Source organism: Protomyctophum parallelum (genome assembly GCF_964188405.1).
Source record: "Protomyctophum parallelum genome assembly, chromosome: 2".
NCBI classification, from domain to species: domain Eukaryota; kingdom Metazoa; phylum Chordata; class Actinopteri; order Myctophiformes; family Myctophidae; genus Protomyctophum; species Protomyctophum parallelum.
The window spans coordinates 58,758,251-58,779,377 of record NC_139699.1 but is presented as its reverse complement, the minus strand read 5'-3'; the positions used below and the strand labels follow the sequence as shown (position 1 = coordinate 58,779,377).

Below are 21,127 nucleotides of genomic sequence, written 5' to 3'. Positions count from 1 at the left end.
ATCTCTAAGTTTAGAGAAAATGTATGAATAATATTGTTACTAAAAGGGGGGGGGGGGGGTTGCTATTGAGGTTATATTTTTCACTAGTATAAGCCTAAAAATGCCAGAATGGACCAGGTCTGGTTTGGTCCATTCTGGTATTTTTGCACTCTTAAGGTTAAATCAGCACTGAGGACTTTAATGTAAAACCTCCGGTGATTAAAAATAAATAAATGAAGAAGAAGCGAACCCTGATTATAGAGACACTATACAATCTAGGGATGCACCGATCCGATACTCGTATCGGAGATCGGCGCCGATCCAGGCTAAAATTCTAGATCGGGTATCGGTGGCAAATGGGCCGATCCATTATCCGATCCGATCCGATAATTATGTGTAATTACAGTATGAAAACAACTCTACCTCCTCTGTGACACAGCAGTGTAGTATTGACAGTATAACATGTGGAATGCAGCCAGGCACACATTCACCTGGTCTAATTGTTGCACAGTTATTTAATAAATAATTCAGTGCATTTATATCTGTGTTTGTTACATTTTGTTTTACAAAGTTGGGAAAGTAATGTTTAAGTCAAGCCTTGATGTTGCCTTACACAAAATAATGATTCCAGACTCCACACAGTGAGGCATACAGCTTAATAGGTTATTACGTTTCTTTGTGGGGGGTATCGGATCGGTACTCTGTATCGGCAGATACTGGACCCCCATGTATCGAAATCGGTATTGAATGCCAAAAAGCCGGATCGGTGCATCCCTAACAATCCTCATGTTAATGTATCCATTTATACGATACACAGAGTGTACAAATGTAACCTTTCTGAGTTAAATGAACACTGGGGATTTGCACAGTGTGTGGTTGGCCTGATTGTTTTGCTGCTGTGTAGACAGAGCAGGTGCATGTTGAGAAAACCACCGTTTGTGCTTTCTCCTTTTTTGGGTTCCTGAATCCTGACAGCTCTTTGCAGAAGAGACACACCCACATTCACCTCCCTGTTTGGGATTTCCTCTTCCACCCAAGCTCCATTTCCTGTTTTTGAATTCTTTCTCCCCCGGAGCACCTCGGAGAAAGTCCTGCCAGTTCTCCTGCCTGGTCTCAGGTCAGTTGATCAATCCCACCAGGATTACTGCCTCCACCCCCCCTCTCAGTTCTCCTGCCTGGTCTCAGGTCAGTTTATCAATCCCACCAGGATTACTGCCTCCCCCCATCTCAGTTCTCCTGCCTGGTCTCAGGTCAGTTTATCAATCCCACCAGGATTACTGCCTCCCCCCCTCTCAGTTCTCCTGCCTGGTCTCAGGTCAGTTTATCAATCCCACCAGGATTACTGCCCCCCCCCCCCTCTCAGTTCTCCTGCCTGGTCTCAGGTCAGTTTATCAATCCCACCAGGATTTCTGCCTCCCCCCTCTCAAAATCAAGAGTTCCCAGGAAGCGCCTTGGTGCTGTATTCCCCACACCAGTGCACCCTAAATTATTTTTAGAGAACTTTGGCAGTTTATTTCTTTACTACTGGAACTACGATTGCGTTGCAATTGTTCTCATTTGTACATGATCCCTGTTATGTAAACAATAAGCCAACCAACCCTGGTTTCCCCTTTTGACTTTCAGCAAATTAAATGGAATAACCGTGAAAGCCATTGTTTCAGAAGAAAAGGAAATTGACTATAAAACAAATCCTGATTCCTCTGTTAAGAAACGGTCCTGTAGTTTTTAAAGTGGGACAGATGAGTCCAAAACAAAAGGATCCATGAACCTTGTTCAAAGGCTCTCTAATTACCGTCTTCTGGGTCTCTGCCAGACCCCACAATGTGCTCTCACAGCCCCGTAGGACCAGGATCTGAAGCCCTGGATCTGACAACCCCGTAGGACCAGGATCTAAAGCCCTGGATCTGACAGCCCTGTAGGACTAGGATCTAAAGCCCTGGATCTGACAGCCCCGTAGGACTAGGATCTGAAGCCCTGGATCTGACAGCCCCGTAGGACTAGGATCTAAAGCTTGGACCGACAGTAAATCTCCTCTCTTATGGACCACCTTCTCTTGGACTGTTCTCTAATGGGAATTAATTAATAATGTATCAATGCCATAATTCTTGTAGTACTGTCGGAATTTTACCACTAGACCTATAACCCAGCAGTGTTGTTTTTGTCGACTAAAAGTAAGACGAAAAATGTTCGTCGGCTACCTTTTTCCACTGACGAAAACTAAATGGAAACTAAATTAAATAAGCTATGATGACTAAAACTAAGACTAAATATATAGACAATTTTGTCAACAAATAAAAACTAGACTAAAATGTTAGGAAGGAACTAGTGGACAAGAGTCATTTTAGTCATTTTACACTTGGGTTGCATGCTGAGAATTGCCGATCTACAAGCTCACAACGCGTCGCAGTGCAACGTGTTGTGGGCTTGTAGATCTGCTATTTTCAGCAAGCGTAAAATCAGTCATTACGACAACATCAAGGCTCGCCAAAATACATTTTAGTTGACTAAATCAACTGTAGATTTAGTCGACTAAAATCTTATGACATTTAGTCGACTTAAACTAGACTAACACTAAAACATACCAGGTGACTAAAATGTGACTAAAACTAAATGAAAACTATTCAAGAGACTATGACTAAAACTAAAATCAAAAGGTTCTGCCAAAAACAACACTGCAACCCAGTGCCATCAGTGTAGATGCCATAGATTGAACCACTTACCTTAGCTATTACCCTGTTCCTTTATCTTAATCATATCCTGGTTTCAGGCTGTGAAAGAAACAGCGTGTTGAGGGGGTGGAAGGAACAGACTCTGAGTGCTACAGTATGTTCTATATATGATTTCCACCTTGCGGAGACATTTATGAAGATGTTATCTACTAACTGCGGGACCGTTTGTTGTGTCAGAGTCTCTAGTATTAATGAAATCCCTTGTTTCGTCACTTTAAATATTTCTTAATTGTCTGTCATTAGTGTGGTGACTGGAGAACTGACTGGAGAGTGAGACATGACTGGAGGGTGAGACGTGACTGGAGAGAGTGAGACGTGGCTGGAGAGTGAGACGTGGCTGGAGAGTGAGACGTGACTGGAGAGAGTGAGACATGACTGGAGAGTGAGACATGACTGGAGAGAGTGAGACGTGACTGGAGAGAGTGAGACGTGACTGGAGAGTGAGACATGACTGGAGAGTGAGACATGACTGGAGAGTGAGACATGACTGGAGGGTGAGACATGACTGGAGAGTGTGAGACATGACTGGAGAGTGAGACATGACTGGAGAGAGTGAGACGTGACTGGAGAGAGTGAGACATGACTGGAGAGTGAGACATGACTGGAGAGAGTGAGACGTGACTGGAGAGAGTGAGACATGACTGGAGAGTGAGACATGACTGGAGAGTGAGACATGACTGGAGGGTGAGACATGACTGGAGGGTGAGAGACATGACTGGAGAGTGAGACATGACTGGAGGGTGAGACATGACTGGAGGGTGAGAGACATGACTGGAGAGTGAGACATGACTGGAGAGAGTGAGACATGACTGGAGAGTGAGACATGACTGGAGAGTGAGACATGACTGGAGAGAGTGAGACATGACTGGAGAGTGAGACATGACTGGAGAGAGTGAGACATGACTAGAGAGTGAGCAGGCAGGCAGCGTTTTCAGGAGTTCACTGATCTCATGTTTGTTGAAGCAGAACCGATAATGTGATGCAGTACATTTCACATGATGTGCGCTGGTGGATAACTTTCTAATTAATCAGTGGGTGCTTATGGCAGTGCCCTGTGATTAATATCCTTTTGTAATAAATGTCCAAATGGAAGAAATGGAGCAGCTCTCAAGTCATCCTGACTAACTTCATGTATCCGCAGTATGATGCCAATTGACCAGGGTGTTTTCATCTGAGTATTTCACTCGTTCACATAAAGTAATAATTAGAACTCGTAAGTCTTAAATTAATCGGAGAGGTAACGCAAAGTGTTTATTTAGCAAGCAATTAACTGTAGCGTAATGAGTAGCATACAGAACAAATTTTAAACGTAATTATTTGGCAAAGGTTCCCCATGGGAGACTGACTCAGCTGTCGGAGTTTGAGCATTCCTTTAGTCGTTAGGAAATGTGAAACATTCATCATCACCACTTGAAGGACCACTTAGTTAACAGTACGGTCGTCTCCACATCAATCCAACATCAACACAATCGTAAACACGTCACTTAGGAAGAAGGCTTTCTCGTTGCATCTTTATCTGACATTTACAAGCACTGTCATTGGCGTTTATGTGTCTATGTCTAGGTGTACCCATCGGGTGCACACTAAATGGGTGTTACTGTCAGTTTCTTTTAAAAGCTGTGCGCCCCTGTCTGTGACTGGAGAACCCAAGATGAGCGGCTAATGGGAACGTCTGCCCGCCCTAGCAGCCCTAGAGCCATGATTAAGTGGTCATGTTGTCGGCTGTGTTTGCAGGAGCGTGAGCCGGGGCTCCAGCATGGCACCATTTCACTCTTAACTGTGTGTCTTCCTGTATAACTTTAGCCAGACAGACTTTGGCTGTTGTTGTCGTTGCGTTGATCTCTGTTCCCATCCCATCACGGAAAGATATTGCTGTTCATGACTCCTGTTCCCTGTGCCGAGGCTGACATAGCTTGGTGAGGTCTGATGAGTGTGTGTGTGTGTGTGTGTGTGTGTGTGTGTGTGTGTGTGTGTGTGTGTGTGTGTGTGTGTGTGTGTGTGTGTGTGTGTGTGTGTGTGTGTGTGTGTGTGTGTGTGTGTGTGTGTGTGTGTGTGTGTGTGTGTGTGTGTGTGTGTGTGTGTGTGTGTGTGTGTGTGTGTGTGTGTGTGTGTGTGTGTGTGTGTGTGTGTGTAAAGCAGGCAAGAAAAAAAGGAAGACTGACTGTCCCAAGTTTCCTCAGCCTAGAGTAGGATGAGAAATAAATGGAATGTGTTGCCGCTATCTGACAGGAAACCACACAGACCAGCGGGTAATGAAGTTTAATTGGGACACTTGTGTACAAATGAGTCTTTGTCACATTGAGATCAGAGAGCCTCTTCTGTCAACACCACTGTTTACTTTCTGCAGAAAAGGCTATTTCTTCCCCTGCCAAAGGCCTGGCTGGTATGTGCACAACCTCCTTTATGTTTTCCATTGTGCCAACTTCAATGCTTCACTTTCTCAATGCCCACCTTCCCTGTCGGATCAAATAATATTATTTATGACCTTCTCAAGAGAGATGATGCCTACTGTGGCAACATCTGCTTCAGTTGGTTCCTGTGTATGCCGTACACTAGTGGTTCCCAAAGTGAGGAACCACACCCTCGAGGACCGGGTGTGGAGGGGGTACCCAGCTAAATGATAGTTTGGACCCTTATGGGTCTGTAACTCTGAGAGTGTACAAATGGAACCAAATTATTTGGTTCCATTTTGTACACTCTCAGAGTTAAATTAACATTGATTTTACATTATAAATTGGGGGTCTAAGAGATAGAAATGCCATTAAATGGAGGTCCGCCGCTCCGTAGACTAATGCATGTCAAACTGGGGGTCCTTGAAATCAAACGGGTTGAGAATCACTGCAGATCTACAAGCTCATATCGCGCCACCGAGTGGCGCGATACAAGCTTGTAGGTCTGCTATTTTTGAAAAATCGAAGAATGACTGACAGAAACATATGCTTTTTTCAGAAAACTGTCATTTTCAAACAGACATTTTTAGAATCTGATCTCAGGTCAGAATGGATTAACCAACCTAGTGTGTGTGTGCTTAATACTGTCCTGTGCACAGCGCTGTCTGTGTCATCTCTCATGTGCAACCAGTCCAGACATTTTAATTAGTCCGACTGTTCTGGCCTCCCGTTAGTCTCGTTAGAGAGGCCCACAGTCTCCGTGGCTTGTGTCGCCACGCTGCTGTGACCCTGATCATTACGGTTTTAGTAGCACACTATTGTTGTTTCCGTCGACTAAAACTAAGACGAAAAATGTTCGTCGGCTACCTTTTTCCACTGACGAAAACTAAATGAAGACTAAACTATGATGACTAAACTAAGGCTACTGACTGAAGTTATTTTACACTTAGGTTGCATGCTGAGAATAGCTGATCTACAAGCTCACAATGCGTCGTGCTGCGACGTGTTGTCGTGCTGCGACGTGTTGTGCTATTTTCAGCAAGTGAAAAAACAGTCATTACGACAGCGTCAAGGTCTGCCAAAATTGATTTTAGTCGACTAAATCAACTGTAGATTTTGTCGACTAAAATCTTATGACATTTAGTCGACTAAAACTAGACTAACACTAAAACATTCCAGGTGACTAAAATGTGACTGAAACTAAATGAAAACTATTCAAGAGACTATGCCGACTCCTAAAACTAAAATCTAAATGTGCTGCCAAAAACAACACTGTACATACTGTATATCGAGCAGCGGTGCTTACTGCTAAATGCATGTTTCTTTGCGCTCGCTGCCATTGGCTGACAATCCATCTTCAACATTTTGGTGACATCATAAATGTACTATTTTCTTTCTTTTCAAAATCTTTTTATTTTGGTTTTATAACAGTATGGGTGTCAAGTCACAGGTTCATAGAAAAAATGATAAAACATCAGATTTTAGTATCAGTGACTGAGGTAAACAAACGTACTGTACCTTGTCTGTGTTTAAATCACGTCTGAAAACTCACTTGTACTCCTTGGCATTTGAACATACTGATTAGGAGTTGCTGCTTCCACTGCATTGTGTCCTTATGTACCGTTGTTGTCTTTTTTAGTATTTCTTTGTGTACAGCACTTTGTTTCAACCTTATTGTATAAAATATGCTTTATAAATAAAGTGGATTGGACTGTATAAATCACGGAGATCGTGGGCAGACATAATGAAAAGACTATATTATATTGTGCAAAACATGCCCCTTCAAGACAAAAGAAAAACATTTTCTCCCCTTCAAGTCCCAATTTAGTAAAGCCTAAAAAATGTACTATTTTCTAAATGCCTGTGTTTCTTGTCTCAGGTGATGTGGGCAGAACAACAGGTGGTGAAACAAAGGAAGAAAAGGGATATCTACACGACGGAGCCTGCAGACCCCAAGTTCCACGACCAGTGGTATCTGGTGAGTGGAGAGCACACCTGGGCGGGAGCATTGTTGGCTGAAACAAAATGTGTGTGCTTTAAGCGGGGGGGGGTTTACTGTGGTCCACAAGGTTTCATCGAGTTCGTCTATTTGAAAAGGAAATATATTACCCTAGAGATCATTCACCGTTAGGCTGTTTGTTTTGTCTGTCCTCTCAAAGTCAATATGCAATTTAAATCCCAATTGTGATGTCTTAACACGTTAAAAAAGACAGGGCATATATTCCATTCAGTGTGTGTCTGAAAGCCTTGGCCCGGCTGAGAGTATCATTTTGCAGAACAAACACAAAGTAGAATGACTTTAGCTGTAGATTGATGATTGATTGATTGATTCTTTATTGCAGACTCAGGGGAATCCATATCACAGTACAGAACAACAACACAATAGATACAAATAAATAGAAAGAAATATACAATAAAAAGAGTTCCACCATATTCAGTTTCGAACATACAGACAAGTTCGCCGATGGTTCCATGGTCTGGAGGAGAACCTGACAGAACTACGTATCGTGTTAGTGATGACTAGGATTGAGATAAAACATAAATAAAAAACAGCCCATAATACTGTACACACTGCAGCTTTTATATGTTTGAATGCACTGGCTTATTGTACATCTCGGTCTACAGCAATGATGAGCACACACACATATGAATTCAAAGCGCTCTAGACGTCAGTTATTGATGATACAGTACATACAGTAGGACCACAATGGAAACAAGTCCCCAGGACCTTTTTTTTTGTATATTCTCTTTTTAGCCTAAATGTTTTACTGTAACCATGTTCTGTTTACTGTACCCCTGTGCTGTTTAAGTTTTTAACCCATTCTGACCGGGCACCCATTTTGGTGTTAGCATCATGTTATGCTTTATCTATTGAAAAATAGCAGATCTACAAGCTCATATCGCGCCACCGAGTGGCGCGATATGAGCTTGTAGGTCTGCTATTTTTGAAAAATCGAAGAACGACTGACATTTTTTTAATCTGATCTCAGGTCAGAATGGGTTTAATCAGACCAGTGTGTGTCCAGTGGAAACCTCGTATGAATCTGATCTCACGTCAGAATGGGTTAACTAATAAGTAGGGTTGTCCCAATCGGATCGGGCGATGGGAAATCGTGAAGTTTGCACGCACATTCCCACTAGGCAGAGGAAGAAATGCAACGTGAACATTTTCAAATCGGCCTCATGGTGGAGTTAATAACAGGCCGATTTGTGTTTTTACCAATAACTGTACCGATCAGTGTACAACTTTGTATGCACACTCCCTAGGGCCTAGAGGCCAAGGAAAAGCCTTTTTTTTCTGCCTTTTATAGCATCACCAGAAGTTTTACTTTTACTACAGTACTGTAGGTACAACACATGATCTCTATAGTCATGTAAACAAGACGTATCCATCCGATTGGTCATTGCAATGTTCAGAATTCGCCACTCATTGGCGGATTCTGAACATTGCTGGCCCACAATAACCCTAGAGTAGCTGACCTGGCAGAGACCTGGGCAAGGTTTGTCTCCCAGTGCAGAGGAAGACTGCTTAGAATGCGTATTGTGTAAATCTATTATGTGTTGAGAGAGGTCGATTGGTTGGTGCATGGGTAGTTGATACAGATAGAGAATCTGCCCTTTGTCACTGTCTTTTTTTTTATGATTCAAATTTGTATTGCTTTTTCAGTTTAGTCACAAGGGAATAACTGAGAATGTACATCAAATAATCATACAAACAATTAAGACAACAAATGAAACTAAACTATGAAACCTTTACATAAAAGATAATACAATACAGACAATACAATACCATACAATAATAAATAAATAAAAAAGGGAAAAGAAATTAAGACAATGCCATTGAACCTGGATAATAATAATTTACACTGTATCCAAGGAAACATAAAAGAGAAAGGGATGTGACGCCCACACCACAATGGGATCTCTGACAGCAATATGCATTATGTACAGTATCCTCCCCATTTCCCCATACATTTACTTTGTCACTGTCTTTAACCCATTCTGACCGGGCACCCATTTTGGTGTCGGCATCATGTTATGCTTTAGCTATTTAAAAATAGCAGATCTACAAGCTCATATCGCGCCACCGAGTGGCGCGATACGAGCTTGTAGGTCTGCTATTTTTGAAAAATTGAAGAGCGACTGACATTTTTAGAATCTGATCTCAGGTCAGAATGGGTTCATCAGACCAGTGTGTGTCCGGCGGAAACCTCGTATGAATCTGATCTCAGGTCAGAATGCGTTAATAAATGACTCGGGTCAGGGTCAGGATATAGAGGCGTTTTTAGAATCGGCCTCAGGCCTAAATGGGTAGTGGATTTTCATGACAAGCAACTCAGCGGTCGGCACAGTGGCTCTTCAAAGGTAACTTAACCCATTCTGACCTGAGATCAGATTCATACGCGGTTTCCACTGGACACACGCTGGTCTGACGAACCCATTCTGACCTGAGATCAGATTCTAAAAATGTCAGTCGCTCTTCGATTTTTCAAAAATAGCAGACCTACAAGCTCGTATCGCGCCACTCGGTGGCGCGATATGAGCTTGTAGATCTGCTATTTTTAAATAGCTAAAGCATAACATGATGCCGACACCAAAATGGGTGCCCGGTCAGAATGGGTTAAAACACGGCAGTGAAACCGGAAACACCATTGTTTAATCCCGACCATTAAAACGGTTAATGCTGTAAGGATATTCAGCTCTAAAGTGACTATAGGAAGGGGAAAAAGCATTTCATGAGCAGATATTCGGAATGAAACATTTAACATGTTGCCTCTCTGTGACTCATCATCACCCTGTGACTGCTTCTCGTTCTCAAGGATCATATCAGAACATGGCTTTAGGCGGTGATGGATTTCTTTCCTTAGAAATTCAATAGAAATGACACCGCCTACAGACTAGGTACCAGTGAAATGGACTGCTAGTTTTTTAAATCGAAGGGGAGAGGAAAATCGAGGGTGGTTTCAGAGAAATTATCTTCAGTTGAGGGTGCATTCGAAAAAGAATGGATTTGAAACGTATGACATGCGTGGTATTTTTCCAAAGGTCAAATCGAATGTCAAGTGAACTGTGAACATCAAAGTGCCTGCAGTGTGATTACGGCTATCACCAAATTTGCTGGTGCTTTGCTGACAGAGCCTCTTGTGGGAGCGACTGCTGTTAACTCTGATAAAAGATACAACCTTAGGGGACTGTAAATGGTAAATGGTGCATTTATATAGCGCCTTTATCCAAGGCGCTTTACAGAGATTGTGCATTACATTCACCCATTCACACACACATTCATACACCGATGGCAGCGGAAACCATGCAAGGCACCAACTAGCACATCGGGAGCAATTAGGGGTTCAGTGTCTTGCTCAAGGACACTTCGACAGTAACTCTGGGGGAGCCCGGGTTCGAACTGGCAACCTTACGGTTACCATCCAGGCACTCTACCCCTGAGCCACCGCCGGGTTTCCACTGGACACACACTGGTCTGATTAACCCATTCTGACCTGAGATCAGATTCTAAAAATGTCAGTCGCTCTTCGATTCTTCAAAAATAGCAGACCTACAAGCTCGTATCGCGCCACTCGGTGGCGCGATATGAGCTTGTAGATCTGCTATTTTTCAATAGATAAAGCATAACATGATGCTAACACCAAAATGGGTGCCCGGTCAGAATGGGTTAACACTGAATGAAGAGGCTGCTTTTTCAACATGACAAAACCTTCCCATTTTTCCGCAGAGGGGAAAGTTTCTGATTTCTTCTGAAAGTTGCAAATCCAACACTTTGTTCCTGGAAGCATTGCACCAAAGCCTACTGTCCATCTGTCTAGAATGGTTAGAGAAAAATGTCGCAGTTGGTATTTTGTTGCTTGCCAGCTCATGAATATCTCCCAGATGATATAATTCCTGCCATCCATGCTTTTCTATGTCCACAGTATAATGCAAACCACCGTGATCTGAATGCCAAGGGTGCCTGGGAGTTGGGCTACACAGGCAAAGGGGTTGTGGTGTCCATCTTGGATGATGGCATAGAGAAGAACCACCCTGACCTGAGTCAGAACTATGTAAGTATCACTTCCATGTTCTCTGGAACAATGCTTATCAACGGATAAGCCCAGGTATCTATGAGGAGGTTCCAGGGTGTTCCCAGCTAAAATGATTGATAGTTGGGAACCAAATGCACCCTTACAATTGTCTGTAACTCATGGGGATTTGTGGCCCGAATGCATACCAAACTGGTGGTCCTTGAAATAAAAAAAATCACACCCGTGTGAAGTAAGTGGTGCAACTCCGTGTGGTGGTCCCCGGAAAACATCCAGACCCTCAGGAAAGCGCCCAGGGTGCCGGGCCGGTTCCGGTGAGCCGCCCCGCATCCGAAACGGTTGAGAAATGACAGAGTTACCATGTGGGGGTCCCCAGGGGGTCCCCTCTACTGTACGGTACTGTACTGTACTGATACACCTGAAATCATCATATACAGTTATGTGTGTGTTAGGCTGCACAACAGTGACACTTAATTGGTTTTGAAAACCAACCAAATGCAATTTCAAGGTAGCCAGCCAGCCAGACAGCCACCCAGGCACACACTTAAGGAAGTGGTTGCACCACTTAAAAACTTTGAGAACCACTAGAATCTAGACTGTAGAGATGGTTTCAGTGGAATGTTGTTGATACTTTGCCAGGTAACAGCTGCGACTACAGTGGACTTCCTCTGTTCTTTTTTTCTGTGTATTGTGTATTAACAACACAATGTCCTCCTCTATTATTACCAATAATGTCATTAGTCCCACATATAATGACAACCTATATTATCCTGTTATCAACTGACATAACGGATATAACCTAGTCTCGAACAGAGATCTTCACCTATTGATATGTCTGGTGACATCTGTATTTAGTTAATGGGCTAAAACTATTCCAAAACATAACAAATAACAGCATCACAGAACCAATGCGATAGAATAGAGGGCATTCATTGAATTTGCGTTGAATTTTGATTTCCTGAGAAGTATCAGTAGGTCGGAGATCTCTGATCATCTGGCTATATGCGAGACTACGGCTGACCTAAAAGCTGACCATAAGTCGATGTTAGCCAGTTTGAAATAAAAAAACATTATTGTCATTGAACAACATGTGACATTTTCTCCTTTGTTTGGCTTACTTCTCAATCCTCAGGACCCAGAAGCCAGCTATGATGTGAATGATGGGGACCCGGACCCCCAGCCACGATACACACAGCTCAATGACAACAGGTACAAACTGATGGAATGTCTAGGTTAGCAATGTAGGCAGTGCATCCATTCCACACAACACGTCACATGCCAAAATCCAAACTGAGTTTGATGCGAGTGGAAAAACAGAGAACAGTACTACTGTTTAGGTCATGGGACAATGTATCACTTTAATGCACTCGGTCGCACATTCAAGCAGGCGCCAGGCAGATAGATGTACTTAACCCATTCTGACCTGAGATCAGATTCATACGAGGTTTCCGCCGGACACACACTGGTCTGATGAACCCATTCTGACCTGAGATCAGATTCTAGAAATGTCAGTCGTTCTTAGATTTTTCAAAAATAGCAGACCTACAAGCTCGTATCGCGCCACTCGGTGGCGCGATATGAGCTTGTAGATCTGCTATTTTTCAATAGCTAAAGCATAACATGATGCTGACACCAAAATGGGTGCCCGTTCAGAATGGGTTAATAGATAATTATTGTCTTTATAGGTCCAAAATGAACAATTTACCGCTATCTTGAACTTAACTTAACCCCCAAATCTATGTTTCTGTCTCTTAAATCACCTAGCTGGCACCAGAGCACTTATTATTATAGCCTGCTTTTAGTAGAACAAATCTGCTGGTGTTTGTAAAGAAAGGCAGCTTCTTCTTTTTTATTTGCATTGGCCTCTGTAGGAGTTGTTTACTACCCCTGTGATATACTATTCCCTCGCACAGAGAAGTAGTGAATTAACGTCATCAGCATTAATGAAACAGAGCAAATCCTTCTGGCACTCGGAGAAGCTATTGCTCTTCGTTCCCACTGAAATTCCTCCCCTCTGACTTGAATTTGTGATTTTCTGTAATCTCCTGTTTTTAAGAGGAACTGGCCAGGCAGCCTCTCTTGAGGCTCACCATGATGGCTGATGACAGGCAGGCAGGCAGTGAAGGTTATAGTTAGGGACTGGTGGAATGGAGCCATGGTCGTGTAACAGGCAGCATGTAACGTGGAAGCCAGGAATGAAGCCAGAGCTGCAAGATGACTCGTGTCAACATTAGCTGTGCTAATACACTCTCTGAGGGGTCATCCCTATGTTCCCCAAGTTCTATGTTCCCCAGGTTCTATGTTCCCCAGGTTCTATGTTCCCCAGGTTCTATGTTCCCCACTTACCTTAGGGTTTAGGGTTAGCGTTATAGGTTTCTGGTTTAAGGACTTAAGTGTTTTGTACTATACAATTGTATGTATAATTATAAGTACAGAACAAAGAATGTTTGTTTTTGCCATCTTTGTTGAAGAGTCTGAGCAAGTATGTTTTATTTTATTTTATGCCAGTGTTAATTTTTAGTTGGCTAAGACTAGATAGTTTAAGTAGCCTAGGCAGGCCTAAAGTTCAATGGATTGTGCAAAGACTGAGCTTAAATCATAATTTGCTACTAAAAGTAACACTACGACTATGTTGCTAAAATACTTTTAGTCTTACTAGAATTACAAAAATTACTAGGTTAGGTTTCTGGTTTAGGTTTATTCTAAGTGGGGAACAACCTTTTTTGCATGGGGGGGGGGGGGGGGGGGGGGGGGGGGACGACGACGACATAGAACGCTCCCCTGCCACACCGTGCAGCAAAATATGTGTAAATGCCCTTTGTGTGGGTTCAGTAAACGGGAGCTATAAACCACATTAAAATATATATATTCAAATCGCAGCTAATCTCAGTAGCTCACGCCGACTTTTGTGCGCTATTTATCATATTATGACATCATTCTGGTTAAGGGGGGGTGGTTTAAACCTTTTGATAATCATATCAACAGGGAAATATCGGCATATTAAACACATTTCTCTCTGGTTGTCTCCACCAGGCCGAAGGCATGTGGGGAGAGTATGTTTTGCACTCCGTCCGTCCGTTTGTGTGTCCGTCCGTCCGTCCGTCCGTGTGTCCGTGACAGGCTAATCTCGGCCACCGTTAACCCGGTCGATGCCAAATTTTGCACACACACTCCCTGGATGCCAACGATGAACCTCTGCCCCAAACTTTCCAGAACGGCCTGTTATAGCGCCACCAAGAGGCCGCTTTGTGCAAAAACTTCACCGTTAACCCGGTCGATGCCAAATTTTGCACACACACTCCCTGGATGCCAACGATGAACCTCTGCCCCAAACTTTCCAGAACGGCCTGTTATAGCGCCACCAAGAGGCCGCTTTGTGCAAAACAAGTTTTTGCACAGTACACCTACAGATTTTGTCCAAACATCACGCAAATTGGTACACAGTCTCTCTAGAGCCATTCAACGAAACGGGTCTTTCACATTTATCACACTCCATCCTGATTGGTTAAGATTGGCTTCCAAAGTTCACAGGAGTGCTCAGTTTCAAACAAAATGCTGCAAATCATGAACACATCGCGTGATTTCCGTGAAATTGTGCACCCACATTCCCACTAGGCCGAGGACGAAATGCCACATGAACAATTTCAACTCAGCCTCAAGGTGGCGCTATAACTGGCCGAAAAGTGTTTTTACCTCTAACTGCACGGATCTGTGGATAACCTGGTGGAGACCTGTGCCCGGAAGGGCACTTTTTCTAGTTGGTATTACTTCTGTGCATCTTTGCATGCTTTCTAATGGTGTCGAATAAGAATAAGTTAGAATAAGAGGCCGTGGTGATGGATAGAAGTCACCTTCAGTAGACAGCCAGCCATTCATTCATAAACTATTTATTCTCTCTGGGGGCAATTTATTTCTCCATTAACGTGCATAATAGTTTCATGAATGACTGTGTCTTAATTGGAAAGAACGGCAGAAAAGCGAATAGGCATGAAGGACATGATGTGAGTCCGTCAAGAAAAACAGGAGAAAAAACTGGAGACCCATAATGGAAGATGCTTCATTGTTGACGTTTACTTCACATTTAGCTTTCACAATCTCAAAGCCCAAACCAGCCCCTTATCTCTTGCCACACAGCTCTCTGTGGCTTCCCTGTAGCGTGCGTGCGTGCGTGCGTGCGTGCGTGCGCTGCGTGCGTGCGTGCGTGCGTGATGATTGATTGGTATGGATGCGTGTGTAAGCACCCTGTGGGCAGGCAGGGAGCTGCATAAGGTTGTGCTAGATAGACTGTATAAAGGCCTGTTCCCTGCAGAAAGCCCACCTCTGTTCACCTCCATATAGAGCTGCCTTTCTTCCTTTAGTATACAGGCAGCAGTGAGGATGGCTCTGCTGCAATGTGTCCATTCAGCCTCGCATGTTTGCCCAAGTCAACATGATCTAGCCTTTTCTCTCTCCAGGGTTTCCCCCTGACTCACATCAAGATGTTCTCCAAGTTCACAGTTGTGCCCAAACTTGGTGGAAATGGGAGGGGTCTCTGAAACGGCTGCCTCACTCTCAAGGGGTAGAAAAGCAACATTCTCTGCACGTCCTGATTTAAACCATTCTGACCTGAGATCAGATTCATAACGAGGTTTCCACTGGACACACATTGGTCTGATTAACCCATTCTGACCTGAGATCAGATTCTAAAAAATGTCAGTCGCTCTTCGATTTTTCAAAAATAGCAGACCTACAAGCTCGTATCGCGCCACTCGGTGGCGCGATATGAGCTTGTAGATCTGCTATTTTTAAATAGCTAAAGCATAACATGATGCCGACACCAAAATGGGTGCCCGGTCAGAATGGGTTAATGGAGAGGTGGCGGCCTGTACCAAAACAAAAACTATCTGGAACACTTAAGCCACAGAGTAATATACAATAAATGTAGGAATATTAACATGTGCAATTGTTGTAAAAAAATATATAGATATTACATGCCGTTATGCATCCATCATTCACTCATTATACATGCACACAGCATGACACGCTGTATGTCTCATGCTGCCGAGGCAGACGCTCGTAAATAAGTTATGAACTTAATGAGTGTACACACGTGTTTTGTAATACAAACGACTGCAATAAATGTGTCGAGTATAGCACGATTGCCAGTGTCCGCAGGAGATTTCCCAGAAACTCGGGAACGTTTCTCCCTGTTGCCAGCAGGAGCCCTCTATATTCATTTCAGGAGCATTCTGTAGCTTTTGGGGGGGAAAAACTAGTTCCTGCTCTCAAGGTAATACTAACCTAAACCCTCAATTCAATTGAGGTGAAGGAAGCAGCACTGAACACTAGAGGTTCAACAGTTAATCAAACTAATCAATTTAATCGATTATCTACAAACTCACTACGTTGTGAGCTTTTTGATCAGCTACAGTAGTTTAGCAATTTTTGCATGCCACTGTTGTTTGAAACGGTACTATAAAATATAAAATCAGGGTGTCTAATTGCATTTGATTATAGAAGATAAACAACAGTTTCTTCCACATTTGTATATGAAAATAAACTACAACGAAAAAACGGGAAATGGGCTTCAAAATTCGACGAATGAAAAGTAAGCGAAGAAATATACTGTATATACTGTAAAAATATATAGTTACAAACCTACTGAACATACCGGTCTGCCTTGGTGGGAAATTACACGCACATGCACGCACGCACACACACGCACGCACGCACACACTCACACTCACACACACGCACACGCACACACGCTGGTTTAAATATACAGAAGATAAAGAGGTGATTGAAAGAGTCAGTTTAAAAAACAATGTCCTAGGGACACAACATTTAACAGCACACTGCTGTTTTTATGACCAGTATGGAGGAGTGAGATAAAGTGTGTGTTCTTAGGTCCTTGTTAGACTGCTTTAAGCCACGATAAGCTGTTTCCTTATCGTGGGTTTCCTATGGAGAGCAAATCACAATGTGTTTTGGCAGTAGATGGTGTTTATGACAGTAAGGTGTGAGAGAAAGCATTTTATAATGACTACAGCGTTATAAATCATGTGCCTATCTATGACAAGGTGCACTACAAGCACTACGTTGTGTCAGAGGAGATGAGACAGCTTTAAAGCGAAATAAGAAAGTGAATCAAAGATAATTGGAATTGTGAATGAATCCTGTGTTTCCCATGTACTGCACAGCGGTTTGAAGTAAATTTACAGAACAGCATTAAAATATGTATTCACTTCATGCCAAGACGCTGCACTGCTGGCGAACCATGTCCAAAGGTTATCTTGTTTTTTAATCCCATCGTCTCACAAATTCAATAAATGTTTAAATTACTAACTTTGAGTACCGGTAATCAATCTACCAGATTCACATGACTTAACCCATTTAGACTTGAGGCCGATTCTAAAAATATATGAAAAACCTGAAAAACCTATGTTTCTATGTCAGTGTTTTTCAAAGTTTTTCATGTCAAGGACCCCAAAAACTATATGTAATTGGCAACACCCGTCTGAAAATATGCTGAAGCAAAGATTTGAGTTAAAAACGTTCGCTCTGAAAGAATATATATTCAAAGATTTGCGACACATTTTCATGATTTTTCAAAAAAATAGCAGATCTACAAGCTTGTATAGCGTGGCACTCGGTGCCACGCTATGAGCTTGTAGATCTGCTATTTTTCAATAGCTAAAGTATAACATAATGCTTAAAACACCAAAAGGGGTTCCCGTACGCGCACAGAATGTGTTAATGCTGTAGAGTAGGTATACCAGCTGGACAGGGCACATTATGTAGTATATAGATATTCAACAGGACAGTACAGGGGGATCTCAGAGTTACTGCAGGGGAGGCGCCAAATCTTTGTGTGATAGGAACTTAAAAAAATAATACAAAATGTATTAACCACTTAAGAATCGGATCTCTAAGCTCTCATCGCGCAGAGGTTTGGTGCAGATAGGGGGGGAGAGAAGACCAAGTACAGAACCAAAGGTCAAGTTATGTCTGAAAATACATGAATCCAGCGCTGATGGATGAAGCATTTACCTTTGATTTACTGTGTAGGCTACAGTATAGTTGAGTTGTATTAATTATACTGGGTGGAATTATCTACTAACTTTGTTCCTGCCTGACAGGAGGAGACCTATTACTTTGTGAGAAGTACACATTCCTCTCTCTGTACTCGTCCAATACACTGTGAAAGTGTTTTGTTTGCATGCAAACAGGGTAATTGGAAATATTCTAGAGCTAATAGTATGTTTCTAATGGATGGAACACTTCTTCTGTATGTCAGACAGCCGGTAATTTTGTATTAAGGTTATATTAATCATACTAATGATCCTCAATGATGGATGAAATGAACTGTTTGTAAATAGTGAAACAGCCGGCTGATTAATCTCACCGCGCAGCGCATTAGTCTCAGAAGACATGTTCTTTGTATTACACTGTCAACGTGTTCTAAAACACTACCAGAACCTTTGTCCTGTAAGGCCAACTCATTAGTCAACTGATTAACTATGAACCCAGGAAAACGGTTGTCCAGATTTACCTTTTTAGGCCCGGCGGCAGCCTAGAGACTAATGATCAAGCAGTGCCTCTGGCCAAGTCGCAAAGACCCCTTAATGATTTTCTCTAGGTAATTAGGCTAATGTGCAAGTTAGAGAAACCCAGTGAAATGAAAGAGACTGTGTGCCAGCCTTTGAGGAGCCGAATATGGAATCTCTCGGAGCAAGAGAGACATTAGGACCTGCGGAGAGAGAATCCGAAGCTGTTGTGGACAGGATGATTAATTCTCTCACCGTCATGTGATAGTGATTCAATTCATGAATACTCTGGAGTAATTATAGGCAATGCATGAATGCTCTGGGAACTAGGCAATTTTATTTCTTGATCTACATCAACACCGTTGAGGAGGAAAATCATTTGGATTTGAAGGGAAAAAAAATAAAAAAATAAGCGGATATCTGGAATGCAAAATGGAAGACTGCAAAAAAAATGCAAAAACTGTCAGTCAACTGTGTCAACAAGTACAACTTGTTGAGCATTTTCTCTTATAGGTACTGTAGTCAGTGTAGTGTAACATACCGGTATTGAATAATTATGTAACCTGCAGTACACACTACTAGATACAACATATTCGATATTTAACCTGCAGCACACACTACTAGATACAACATATTCGATATTTAACCTGCAGCACACACTAGATAAAACATATTTGATATGTAACCTGCAGTACACACTAGATAAAACATATTCGATATGTAACCTGCAGTACAGACTAGATAAAACATATTCGATATGTAACCTGCAGTACACACTAGATAAAACATATTCGATATGTAACCTGCAGTACACACTAGATAAAACATATTTGATATTTAACCTGCAGCACACACTAGATAAAACAAAATGATCTAAATGACCAAAAGTATTTGCTTAGGCAGTGCTTTATAGTGCTTATTGTTGGCATGTTGTTTTCTGTGTCAGTGCCTTATTCAGGTATCTGCTGTTTGCCGTTTCCATTATTTGTGTTGTATCGTCACCGTCTCCGTAGAGAAATAGTTTTGAATGATGTTGCATAATAATAATGGCTCTGCCAGTTGGTGGATATGAATGGTAATGTTTTGTTAGTATTGAGCCAGCTGTAGCTGCTCTGTGTCTGTGGCTAGACTGAACCACAGGCCATGTCTGTCTGTCTGTCTGTCTGTAAGTAGAAAAGTCTCTCTTTATCCTTGTTTGCTAGGCTTAATCCCCTGTTATCACATTATTTTGAGATCCTTGTACAGCTGTTTCACACATTTTCTGTGTGCGTGTGTGTAACCAGTGATGGTAGCAGCACAGAGTTTAACATTTTAATGACATGCCCATCATAACTGCTGTTAGTGTAGTTGGATGTAAATCAATATATCTGGGAGTGGACTCTACCACCCACTGCCCGCCCTTATTTTTGCATGGTCCAAATCTGACTGCTTGAGCATTTGCTCTGTGTGAAAATAGCCTTTCACAAATCTCTAAAATCTCAGAGTTATTTAATAATTCTCATTTTTCTGTATAAACATTTAACCCTAAAACCTAACCTAACCCTAACAATCGTTCAGAGACTGCATGAGAGTGTATATTTGGCCCGAAAAGCCTGAACTGGATTAAAAAATAGCTATAAATTGGCCTGACATTTCCCGAGTTGAAGTGGTTATTTGGCAATGAGCTAATCTGGTTGTGTTGTATATCTGAAGCCCTTGCCAGCATTACACTCATGGTTTGAAGGTGTCTTTGCTGAAACCCTACTGTGTCACACCCTTTATGATTCAGTCATTTCAAGTCCTATTTAATGTATAATGTGTAATTTAGAACGGAGGTATAGTGTTGTTTTTGGCAGCAAATTTCTATTTTAGTTTTAGTCGTAGTCTCTTGAATAGTTTCCATTTAGTTTAATGTTTTAGTGTTAGTCGAGTTTCAGTCGACTAAATATCATAGGATTTTAGTCGACTAAATCTACAGTTGATTTAGTCGACTAAAATGTATTTTGGCGGGCATTGATGCCGTCGTAATGACTGTTTTTACACTTGCTGAAAATAGCCGATCTGCTATTTTCAGCATGCAACCAAGTGTAACCATTACGTATACTGGATATCTTGTACACTAGTCCCTTCCTAACATATTAGCCTATTTTCTATCTGTTGACGAAATCGTCAATACATTTAGCTTAGTTTTAGTCATAACAGCTTAGTTTTCATTTAGTTTCCATTTACCGTAGTTTTCGTCAGTGGAAAAAGGTAGTCGACGAACATTTTTCGTCTTAGTTTTAGTCTGCAGTCTGCAACACTGCAGAGGAACAGTACAGTATGTCTCTGCCAATGGTGTTTACATTCTGCAGCTATCTTTGGGAGAGCTTCTGTTTTGTTTTGTCCTGTCTGTATGTATGGTTGTACTGTTGTATTGTTTTGTGAACTGTATTGTACTATGTATCTGTGTTGAGGACCCCCTCTAAAATGAGATGAGACATCTCAAG

The 21,127-nt window shown here is 42.2% G+C and overlaps 1 protein-coding gene across 1 annotated transcript in view; it reads left to right on the top strand.

Annotated features, from left to right (window-relative positions):
• The window catches only part of furina (furin (paired basic amino acid cleaving enzyme) a), a gene marked incomplete at its 3' end in the record, with an annotated part of 96,500 nt that overhangs the window by 48,609 nt on the left and 26,764 nt on the right, over positions 1 to 21,127 (top strand). The window contains exons 4-6 of the mRNA XM_083759590.1: positions 6,978 to 7,076; positions 11,026 to 11,154; positions 12,266 to 12,342. Coding sequence (XP_083615716.1) covers positions 6,978 to 7,076; positions 11,026 to 11,154; positions 12,266 to 12,342 — 305 coding nt within the window. The remainder of the gene's footprint in view (positions 1 to 6,977; positions 7,077 to 11,025; positions 11,155 to 12,265; positions 12,343 to 21,127) is intronic.